At 43.8% G+C, this 12,367-nt stretch overlaps 1 protein-coding gene across 5 annotated transcripts in view; it reads left to right on the top strand.

The window, feature by feature from the left end:
- The window catches only part of Enox1 (ecto-NOX disulfide-thiol exchanger 1), a 557,937-nt gene that overhangs the window by 428,712 nt on the left and 116,858 nt on the right, over positions 1–12,367 (top strand). For all 5 annotated transcript variants that reach the window (XR_005881833.1, XM_013114092.3, XM_013114091.3 and 2 more), the window contains one exon: positions 5,787–5,999. Coding sequence is in view for 4 of the 5 variants with exons in the window: in XM_013114092.3 (XP_012969546.1) it covers positions 5,787–5,999 (213 nt within the window). In the remaining variant the exon portion in view is untranslated. The remainder of the gene's footprint in view (positions 1–5,786; positions 6,000–12,367) is intronic.

The following is a 12,367-nucleotide window of genomic DNA, read 5'->3' as shown; positions in this document are numbered from 1 at the left end:
TGAGTTCCCTGGGATTGTGCTCAGAAGTTTCAAAGGACTGGGATCCTACTTTCATAGAGTATGGTCTGCATCGGTAGGCAGGAGTGGAAGCTGGTGTTCTGTAGATGGCTGTCAATATTTATGGTTCTATGAAAGTAAAAATCGATAATGCTATGAGCCAAGTGGAAGTTCCATTAGCTACCAGCCAGACCTCCTTCTTCAGGTCAGGAAAATCTGAAGCATGGGGAGCCTCCTGGAGAAGCACTTTTTGGGTGTTACTGACCTTCATGCAGACAAGAGAGGCCATTTCATTTAGAAACATTTTGCTTGGCCCTGCAGCAGAAATAATCAGTACACTTTTGTATTGGCCTCTTAATTTCCCTATTTTGTAAGTACTGAGTAATTGAGGAGATTGTGTGTTGGGGCAGAGGGGACCATTAACCACTTATGTAGTCTTTATGTGCTATTCTGGTTAACTGATGCACAGACAGTTAAGCAGTTTTAAAAAATGCATACTTCTCTGGAGCAAATCCTCCTTTGAACTAGTTTTAACATCTTATCACTTCTTCATTAATTAATGAGTTAAATAAAACCATCGGAACATGCCCAATTTGCATTTGCAAGATGCTCATGATTTCTCTGCCATAGGTTCCTTAACAAACCCAAAGGCACACCTTCTTGGAAGAATGGTGGATGCTATCATCACAGCTAAACCCCCAGCATGCAGAAGCTGGTAACACTTGGTAAATCTCTATTAGCCTGGTAGGTGGCTAATGATTGGGGAAAGACACCAAGGGTGTTGGATACTAAGGGAGATTCAGAACAGTAGGCAGGCAGTGGGCAAGGAGTAGGAAACTTAGGTGGGCTGCTGTGTCTTTATTTATGGCTGGGTCTATAAAAGGGTAATAGGAGAGGTCCCATGATTGAACACCAAAAATAAATAAGTAAATAAAAAGATATTCCACAACACTGCTTTGGTTTTTTTTTTTCTCAAAGAAATAAACACTGATTTCTGGCTGTAATGGTAGCTGGAAATTCTTCATGTAATTTGCTCTATGAAGATTTCAACTTCTACTGAAAAAAAAATCCCTTGCATTGTTGTAGAGAAGAATTACTTGCATCATTCATTTCCGCGATTTATGTTCTCCAGCCTCAGAATTGTAAAAGAACCTAGTCCGACAAGGCAGAGTACACACCCCAGAGAAGGGGAAAGCAGGGTGTGGGGTGTGGTTAATCCATACCCAGTGTCTCACTGAGAGATCCACAGTGATCTCTGTGCTATTTCCAGGTCTTTGATAACCTTTTTCTTCCTGGTTGGCAGTGACAATTATTCTTTTATTGAAAGTGGGGATTTAGAGGCAGACACTCACAAAGCTCATAAAAATCACATCAAATCCTTTCAAAACTCACTTAAATTTTAGTTACTACTTTCCATTTCAGGTTTGTATTAGCTCTTAACTGAGATTAGCTTCTAACCATTTTACCTGGCTTTCCCCTAGTCATTTCTTCCAGTGTGTTTGAGACTTGCAAGAGTGTAAGGGGTGAAATGCAGTCACATTTGGTGGGAGTGGGGCAGTGTGAGAAAAGCTGAGTCTGCATTTTTAACAAGCTCACAAAGGGTGTGTTGACTTGTGGACTTTGAAGAGCAGATTACTCTGCTGGCAATTTTAATGTCTACTGTGTTTAGCAAATGTGAAGAAGAAGGTATAAAAGGTATACAAGGTCTAAAATAACATGAGGAAAAACAAGATGGCATGGATTCAGTTGGGGACACTGAGTGACAAAAGATGAGTGTTATAATTACTTTCTTAGCTCTCCAAAGCTAACAAATTGTTATTACCTCCCTCAAATTAAATTAAACATGCTTTCAAAAATGTTTGTTTTAATCAGCTGAGAATCCTGCTTAGATATTTGGCTGCCACTGGTACTTTCTGCTTGTCCTTGAGTGTCTGACTCCAAAATTTCATCTCCTGGTGCTCATGATCTAAAAGGTCTGTTTCTCTGTCATGAGAACATTTACCTTCAGGGGACAATGACATGTGAAAATCCTCTTTAACACAAAATTCAACATCTTTAGTATCAACTGTTGAACTGTTCACTTTGTACTTATATGTGAATTGCCTAGTATTAATCCCTACATATCTTTGAGGAGTTGATAAAATGTGGACTGTAAACAGAAAGTGACCAGAGGGTTGCAGTGTGTTTTCGAAGTTTCTTTATAATAACAGCCCCTTAGGCTAGAGGTAAAGGGTAGGTGACCATCGCTGCACAGGGTGACTATGTCAGTGGAGTTCATAGTTCATGATGGAAACTTGCAGCAAAGAGGCACTCAGATTCCAGGTGGCAGGGACATCTCCTTTATAAAGGGGACGTAAGCTGAATCTTGAATGAGTAACAACTGCCTGGGGGATGGAGGATGTAAGAGTCACTAGAACAAAAACATAGAGGCCACGCCCATGATGCCTATCAGAATGAGCTTGGCAAAGGGACAGATAGTCTAGAAGAAAATGCCAGCTGGGGACGGGGACTGCCAAACACATTTCCAATAGCGCTGGCAGAGGGTTGTGGTGTGGTAAGAGCCCTTCTTGGAACACACTGGACAGGCAAACGGCCACTCCCCACTTGGTGCTTGGGGAGGCACGTGTGTGCATTCTAATTTCTGAACTTCCCCCTGCTCAGAGTTATGCCAAAGCATGGACAAGCAGAGTATTTGGAAGTCTTATAAGTGCGTCTTTGATGTGATTTTTATGGGCAGCGTTAATTTCCTTCCACATGAATAGCTTTAATAACGCTGCAATCTAAATCCTGTTTAAATTAGTTTATATTGTTTTCTGCTTTCTCGGTGATCTTTCCACTGAATGCAAAATTGAATTTACAGTTGTGAATTGAAAATGACCATCCTCAATATGCTCCAGTAGCCATCCAGCAGAAGTGACTGAGTCGGTGTTAATAAGTATAAATTAAAGTCACTTCTAATATGCTAACAAATGTTGACTGGCATTTCTAAGCATGCCTCAACTAACATGTCTTAAATTTAATGTGAAAGTTAGCACATCAATCATTATTAGCCTGCCAGTTTCAAAGGCAAACTTGGATGAACTTGGGAGTTTCCAAAACTATATACTTCTCTTACATTAGCAGGATTCTGCCTACTGATACTTGGCTACCTATGTTTTTGGTACTGGGATTTCTGTTGCTTCGCCCTCACGATGGTATTTTCCCTCTAAAAACTCCATTTGGTTCTCCTTGTAACTTAATATCAACTTATGTTGATAACAGCAAGGGCCACTGAGACATGGTTTTTCACCCTGAGCAAACTCGTGACTTTTACAATTGAGATGTGTTTTCTGACAGAAGTTTCTATACTTAAGGAGTAACAACCAGGAGTGAGACTGGAAAAGAATACCCCATGTACCCGGGGAAGAAACTGAGAAAGTTGGGCAATCCTGCTCCTTCCTTTCTGCCTTTCTCTTATGAACTTAAAAAAGATGTTGAGGATTCTCCCTTTGTGCTATGTGGAGGCTTAAGTCACAGCAAGGGTAAACTATAGCACACAGCACATGAACTCAGTGTTCTTTTCTGTTGTTATTTTTCTTTTAAGGGGAAAAAGGATTTCTTATAAGCATGGGGTTTACTCCTTCTGTCTGTCCCAAGGTCCATTCTCCTAACATATATTGGCAGGGAGAGAGGGGGAGAGTATGGAGGGAGGCAGAATTTATTCTGCCTCTAAGAGTCGCAGTGGGCCTCTCACAAACATAATGCTAAATTATGGGCCTCTCTGTGGGCTGAGTGTAATGTTAAGTTGTATGATGGATTTTATCTTACACAAGCCGCTCCGGTCCATGAAATGAGATAAGAAACTACTGCAGCTGGAGTTCACGTTGGCTTGAACTTAGACCGAAACCCCAGAGTTAACAAAATTGCATGAGTCAGCGTGGATATTAAGATGGTGCTCTGTGCTCAAGAAGCAAAATTTGCAAGGAAACTGTAGTCTGACTGTGGATGTGCCCCTGCCAGTTACCTCCCCTGGTTCAAGGGTGAGCACAGGTTTGATTGGAGGGTTGCACGGGAACTTTGATCCCTAAGCCCAGAAGGAAACATCTTGTCCTACATCAGCAATAGCAGCTTGGAGTCTGGAGAAGATAGACTGCACTCCTCTACTGGATTCCAAGCAAGGGGAGGCCTGCTCTGATGTCACTGAGCAAGTAACAGCCAGCCGTACTGAGAAAATGGTACCCGGCTAGGAAGGTCTCATAAAAAGAGGCTGAAGATAACTTAGAGCACATCCTATAGGATTTACAAAGCACTCATAAATAGCATACTAATAACCAGACAATGGTTGATTTTTTTTATTTCATCCAATGAGTTTATTTGGGTTCCTTACATGAGTGTGAGTGAGGGGTTACTAACAGGGTCTAGGAGGACTCAAAGGCGTTACTAAAAGCCAAGCCCAACATGGGTGACTACCCACAGGAGATGTTTGATTATTTTTAATCATGTTAAATAAATCTTTCTTCCAAGTCACCTTCTGTCCACCTGGAGTGTGGACATGTTTATAAACCTCAACAATACAGGAGGCGTCTCTGAAAGTCCTCGGTAGCTACAGGGCCTGGATAGACAAGTAAGTGGGTGAGTATCCAGACAGTGAGATCTAGTTTTGCCCCTGATTTTGAGAATGAAAGAGTCTGTCTACCTTGGTTAAACAAAGGCAGTTTCCCTATCACATCACTTAGAAGCAGAAACATACAAATGAAAGTTTGCTCCCCTCGATTTTGCTTAGAAAGTCCTCTGGGAGCCTTCCGCAGCGGTCACATCGATTAATGTTGTAATGGCTGGCATACAACTTCCAGGTGTAATTAACTTAATCACCCTCGCACCTGCCTTCCTCCACCTCCAAGCTGCACAGCCATCCCCAGACAAGCAAGCCTATCTGTCTTCTTTGAAATAAGCTTTATCATTTATTTACAGATGCAACCTCCTTCCCAACTTACTGCTCCCACCTGAGGCTTAAACCAGATTTAAACGGTCTTTCCAATAGCCACCCAAAACAAAGGTTGACCACCCCAGGGCACACACCCCCTTGTTTAGAAAACTAGGAAATACTCAATTTTTTCATTGTATTGAAATCTATTATATTAAACTGAAAATGAAATCACTTTGGAATTTCACTAGAACAAGAAATGATTTTACTTCTCCTGCCTGCTTTGGAGACAGTATCTTGTATTACAAGAAGTTTTAAGATAAATTTTCTAAGCCAGGCGTTCGTGGCGCACACTTTTAATCGCAGCACTTGGGAGGCAGAGGGAGGCGGATCTCTGTGACTTCGAGGCCAGCCTGGTCTACAAAGTGAGTTCCAGGACAGCCTCCAAAACAATACAGAGAAACCGTGTCTTGAAAAGCCAAAAAAAAAAAAAAAAAGATAATTTTCCTATCACCCACACATTGACTCCAACTTAACTATATAAATAACAAATCCAGTATACTGTCATATAGTATTTCTGATAAAGGAATAGGGGGAGGGCCAAATAACAGTTCATAACAGTTTTTTGAGTCGATATTAAGAAAGTGTAATCTAGGTTCAATGAGAATGGGGCCGCAAATTATAGCTAAGAATGCCCGGTACAGCCATGCTGATGGAGAAATTCTAGGTGGTTCCATGGAACCAGAGGATAAGCTATGGAATGACAGAGCAGTCTTCCAAGGAAAGCTAATTTGCCAGGTTCGGAAGAAGTGCCACCTGGGGAGACCTCGCGTGTTTTGAGAACCTAGATGAAGTGGCTATTTCTTGCCTTCACCTTCCATTCCAGATGACAGCAAGTTCTCCGAGGCCATTACCGTGCTGCTGTCTTGGATAGAACGTGGGGAGGTGAATCGGCGCTCTGCAAACCAGTTCTACTCCATGGTACAGTCCGCCAACAGCCACGTGCGCAGGCTCATGAATGAAAAAGCCACCCACGAACAGGAAATGGAGGAAGCCAAGGAGAATTTTAAAAATGCCTTAACCGGGATCCTCACTCAATGTAAGTAGCCTTGGGGGCCATCTCTTTTTGTTATGGCGTGACCTTTTCTTTTGTGCCCATTTTATGTTTTCATGTGGGGGTAAGTAGTTCAGAAGTCTCCCATTCTTCTCCACCTTGAACGGTACACCTCATAACCGATCTGTGTTCTGTGGCCTGCGGAAGGGCACGGACCCTGCCCTGAGACTTCCTCAAGGTGAGCGACATTTCTGTAGCTTTTCCTCAGAACACCGTTCCTGGCCCCCAGGACAGGGCAGCCAGGTTAAGTAGACCCACGTCAGTTCATATCACACCAGCAAAGCAGCTACCATCCACCTGCAGACTGTCCACACAGACCTGTGTGTCCGCTTGGGGCTGATAGCAGAGAATAGGTCTTGAAATGTCCCGGGGCTCTGTTTAGAAGGAAGGTACCATCTGCAAAAACCCCTCCTCTGGGTCCTGATGAGGTGAGCTTTGGCTGTCTGCAGGGGTGACTCAGGAGTAGACTTTCATCCTTTCTTCATTTGGAAAGCAAATTGCCTTAAACACTTAATGCCAGTGATTTTTCATGTCTAGATCCTGAATTGATGAAGGAGCACAAATGGAGCTTTCTAATAGAACAATAGTCACGGTAATTACCCCGAGGTTTTATTCAGAAAAGGGGCGTCGACTTTTTCTGTGGCACTCTGTGTCTGTAGTTAATGTCATGGAGGCACAATGCAGCTCAGCTGCTGATGGTCTGTGGCTTGGTAAAAGCTGTTGAATGACACTGTAACAGAGCTGTGCTTCCATTCCATTCCAGGTGCAGGGACCCACACATGACAGCCACACATGCAATTTACATATTCATTCTGAAGATAAGTATTATGTGCAGTGATCCAGTGTGCCAAAATGCCTGTCGCCCCTTTCATCAGTGCAAACCTAAGGTATAATGTGTCTGTTAGGCTAGGAAGACAGAGAGGGATGACAAGCCAGGATCTTAAATACAAAAGCATTTTACATGACTTTGTTGCCAACAGACAGTTTTTGCAGCAGCACAGAGTAAGTACCATGCAATGAATCCCCAAGCATAGACTGGTGATTCAAGGGCCCAGGATAAGAACATTCTTCCTTTAAAGAAAAGGACTGTGGGAAACAGGAGTTCTCCCCCTCTCACTGACCTGTACTGTCTTAGCAAAATTCATCAGCATTGAGCAATGACCTTTGACCCAACTTTGTAGATCCCACAATGCTTGATAGAGTTAGGGTTACTAGGTAAAGAATAAAGAAAGTTCATCCTGGCTCTAGCTCTAGCTTTGAAAGGAGGAAGGGCAATAATGGATGAGTGGCCAGAGAGAAGGTAAGAGTGGGTTGACAGGAGGGACAAGGAGAAGAAAGGGTGCACAGTCTCAGAAGAACAGTCCTTGAGGGATGAAGGTAGGAAGCCATGTGCCCGAACAGTAGAGTGGTTACTGCCCACTTACCTTTGCTCAGGGGATTTGATTCTAACCAACTTCCTATCTGGGTGCAGTTCACCGTCTCCTTTTGCAGGGACTTAGCCCTTGACAAGAGTAGTGAAGTTATGGGGGAAGGAGGGAAGTCATGGATTGGGGTAGGAGAGAGCAATGCTTTCCTTGGCAATGATATTAAATAAGGACTAATTAAAATAGGACTGAAAAAATAAAACATGCCTTCCTGCCACTGTGCAGATGAAAGTGATCATAGTTGAAGCAACTGGATGTGATGTGTGGCATCAATGGGCCCCATAGTGGTAAAGTTGAGGGCGAGCTATCCAGCCTTGGCGCCTCTACCTAGATGCTAGAGCTAGGAGGAACACACTGGGACAGGTGCTTGTCCCTCAAGGAATCAGTGAAGGTGCCATCTTGGAAGACCATGCTGAGTGGGGATGGTTCATCAAGATAGATCTTTAGCACCTCAGCTTAACTGAACTCTTGTCTTTAATCTCCCAACCATTTTCTTTTAATGGCTTTCTTTCCCCATTTGAATAAATACTTTGACCAAGATTTTGTCAATGCCTTTCATACTGTCCTCCCATCAACAAAATCCATCTCAAGGCCAGTACATAAAAAGTCCTATTGCTTCTACCTGAAAAAGCATAGCCCCAGTGACAGTTGTTTCATTTTGATGACCCTCTCTGCTTAGGGAGAAGGTACCATCTGCAAAAACCCTCCTCCAGGTCCTTATGAGGTGAGAAATGGCTAGTCACATTCATGGTGCTAGGCTCTTGAAATTGCCTAGTGCATCATCAGTTGTATGCAGTGTCCACCACTGAATAAGAAAAGTCCCTACCAACCTGATTGGTTTTACACAGAGAACAAGGCAGATACTGGACCAGTCTGATGGTTCAAGGTTTCTGTGAGTGCCGTTATCTTTCCTTGGATTATTGTGTGGGATGAATTGCTATCACCCACACCATTGCATCTTTTCTTCTAGATTGAAATCACGTAGGAGAAGAGGAGGCAGGGCTAATATCATTATGTTGAGAAATCATAACTTTCCCAAAGACCCTGTGTCTTAGTTTAGGGTATCTGTTGCCATGAAGAGACACCATGACCTGTACTTGCTTACAGTTCAGAGGTTCAGTCCATTATCATCATGATGAGGAGTATGGCAGTGTGCAGGCAGACAAGGTTCTGGCAAAGTGGCTGATATCCCGGCATCTTCCAGGTCATAGGAAGTCAACTAAAACACTGGGCAGTATCCTGAGCATCGAAACCTCAAAGCCTGTCCCCACAGTGATACACTTGCTCCAACAAAGCCATACCTACTCCACCAAAGCCACACATATAAGCTTATGGGGGCCAATTACATTCAATCTACCATATTCCACTCCCTGCCCCCATGTATTGGTAACATTATTATAATGGAAATGTATTTAATACAACTTCAAAAGTCCCCATAGTCTATCACAGTCTCAATAGTGTTTTAAAGTCCAAAGTCTCTTCGGAGATTCATGCAATCTCTTAGTCACCTGTAAAAACAAAAAAGCAGATCACATATTTCCAACATATAATGGCACAGTATATATATGTTCCAAAACTCAGGGAAAGGGTCATAGCAAGAAAATACTGGACCAAAACAAAACAAGACCAGAAACCCTCTGGGCAAACTTCAAAATCTGCATCTCCATGTCTGATGTCAAAACACTTTTCAGATATCCAGCTCCATTCGGCTTCCTTAACTACAACACACTTCTTTCTCTTGGGCTGGTTCCACTCCCTATCAGCAGCTCCCCTCGGCAAGTATCCAACAACTCTGGCATTTCTAACATCTTGGGCTCTTTGAGGCAATCCAGGCTTCAACTTCACAGCTTCACACATTGGCATCTCTACAAGGCCTCCATTCAGGGACACCCCGGACACCTTCCTGGCCTCGGTGATTTTCCTTAGTTTTGGGGGCAAATTCTATAACCTGTGTCTTCTATCCTTAACTATAAAGCCAGAGCCGCATGGCTGAAGCTGCTAAGTTCTGGTCCTTTCCGGGGCTGGACCATGTCCCCCTCATTCAATTACATCTTCACCAACTTTCTGTTTTTGATTGTTACTTTCACTGCCTAAGCTTGAAAGTAGACCAGGCTGGCCTCAAATTCAGAGATCCACCAGCCTCTGCCTTCTGAGTGCTGGGATTAATGGTGTGCCCCACCACACCTGGCTCTAAGCTTTTCTTTAATTCCTTTCCACAAATTGGAAATTTATCTGTGTGGGACTTTGCCCTGAGGTCACCACTCCCTTTATTACATTTCTTAATCTGTTTATCTCCTTGACCACAGAGCTTAGTTTGGCACCATTCCACTTTCTGGTGCTTTTTTTCTCTTCAAGTATTTTTCTTAGCTCAGCTTGCTCCTTTTCATTATAAATCGTTATCAGAGTTAACACTAATAACCATACAACAGAGTCTATACTAGGCTGTTTCGAGATTTCCTCTGCCAACTGAATTAATTAATCCAAAAGCCTCAGGCAGACTCTTTGGACAAGGGCAAAAAGAGGCCACTTTCTTCACCAAAATATCCCAAGACTAGTCTCTAGGCCACATACCAACATTCTTCTCTTCTGAAACCTCTTGATCCCCACAGTTCATCAAATCAATTCAACACCACTAGTATGGCCCACTCCTTCTATGCTCCTACTAGTATGGCCCACTAAGCAGTGCTTACAGCATTACACTGCTTTTTTAACCCAAACTCCCAAAATCCATATTACTCCAAATAAAAACATGGCCAGGCCTATCACAGCAATACCCCAGGCCCTAGTACCAACTTCTTAGTTAGGGTTTCTACTTCTGTGAAGAGACACCATGATCTCAGAAACTCTTACAAAGGAAAAGATGTAATTGGAGTGGCTCAGTTACAGTTCAGAGGTTCAGTCCATTGTCATGGTGGGAGCAGGGCAGTGTACAGGCAGACATGATGGCAAAGTAACTGACAGTCCTATGTCTTGCAGGCCACAGGAATTCACCTGAAACACTGGGTGGTATCTTGAGCATAAGAAAACTCAAAGCCTGCCCTCACAGTGAGGGCACATCTCCTAATAACGCCACTCTTTATGAGATTATGGGGGCCACTTACATTGACTCTACCACACCCTGCATGCCTCACTGGACCTCACAGGCTGCACATGGCCATGCCCAACAACAAGAAAAGTGGGAGCCATAATTCCCAGCTAGTCCACTGGTTTCTAGAATAAGCTTGAGTTGCTCACAGTATGAAGAGGAAGTAGCTCCTGGGAGGTCCTGTTTTCCCTTTTCAGTTCCCTTCTCACATACCATCCAATAGGCGGCTGAGCCCTGGCAGGTAGCCTCCCATTGTACTCTTAAGTATTCTTCATGCTTCCCAGCCATGACAGCTCTTCAGCCTCAGCTCCACTTTTCTGTGGTCATCCCCATCAGTCTTCTCTTTCCTGAGTCCAGCAACGCTATCTCCCACCTCCAGGCTTTCCTACATTTGGTCCTCTCTGCCTGCAGTGCTCTTGCCCTGCTAGGTATGCGGGAATCTCTCTCATCCTTTAAACCTTAGTTGAAAGGCCCCTGCTTCGGGGAGGTGGTTCTTGTCCCCCTTCTGACGGAATTTCCATTGCAGTACCTTTGCAGCACTTATTCAGGTATGTGACAGTTTGCTTGGTTTTGCTAAGGATAATAAGAAGGGACATCAGAATCAAAAGAGACTGATTGGGGAGGGAGGGAATTAGTAAACAATGGGTAAACTGCAAAACAGGTAAGAAGAAAGCCTGAAACAGTACATTCAGACATTTCTCATAGCCGTGTGTGGGCACACCTGGAATCGCGGCACTGAGGAGACTGAGACATGGGTATGAGGCCAGCCTGGACTAGATAAGACCCTGTCTCAAAACAGAAAAGGGGGGAGGGACTAGAAAGGGGAAAACTTTGCATAGGTAACAGGGTTTCAACCTGCATATGCACTGCATCAAATAAATAAATAAATAAATAAAAAAGCTTACTGGCTGTGGTCTAATTGGAAATCAGTACACCAGACCATAGTTAACAGGCGAGGGGCTATTAGGAGGGTTGAGCAAAAGTCAACCAAAAAAACAATGCTGACTCTTCCCCTGTGTAACCTTCCAGTCACCTTTAGGTTTATCACCTACCCATCACCCTTTGGGAGCTCCCTTTAGCTCTGCAATTTGGTTCTCTGTAGTATTTCAGTAATGGGCAGTTATCACCAGACTGTGAAAACCCCAGCTGATGCCAACAGTTCTGTGCTGGCTGAGGAGTACATGACCCATCTGGAGCATGGGGCTTCAGATGTGTCCATGAAAGTCAGACTCTTCCAGGATGACTTGAAGACATAAATCATATCGTGTGCAGCCCAAGCTCAATTTAAACAGAATAGGAGGGTTGCATGGCTCTGTTAACAGCCTCCATTTTCCATTCCCTTGTGTGTGTTTTGTACAACGATGACCACTTCCTGAATGCCAATGGAACCAAAGCTCACTGGCCTGGGAGGCAGTGCGCCCATTTCAGCACTCTGTTGCCAAGCTCTGCATGGCTCCAAGGACTGACCTATCTGGGGCAGGGAGGGGATGAAGGAATGACAGACATACAGACATGGAAAAACTCAAATTGGGTGGGCTGGGCTCTCTGATGGAAGCACCGCACCTGAGAAGTTCAGCATGTTTATTATATGTAGTTGAACCAGTAGGCATATAGCTGAACAAAATGGCATGCTCAGCTGATTGCAGTAGGAACAGACCGTGTACTCAGATTGTACATAAGGAGGGGAAACTCCAAGGGACATTTTTGGCACACACTCAACATACTCACTTGGACCAGAGGAAGGTTTTGCCACTCCCATGGGACATTGGGGTCCTTAACAAGGCCTTGACTGTGTCAGCAATACACTCAATAGGGACTCCACAAGCTTGCTGCACCTTGTGAAT

Source organism: Mesocricetus auratus, unplaced genomic scaffold (genome assembly GCF_017639785.1).
Source record: "Mesocricetus auratus isolate SY011 unplaced genomic scaffold, BCM_Maur_2.0 Super-Scaffold_2245, whole genome shotgun sequence".
NCBI classification, from domain to species: Eukaryota; Metazoa; Chordata; class Mammalia; order Rodentia; family Cricetidae; genus Mesocricetus; species Mesocricetus auratus.
The sequence above is the reverse complement of the archived record's forward strand: the minus strand, read 5'-3'. Positions and strand labels throughout refer to the sequence as shown.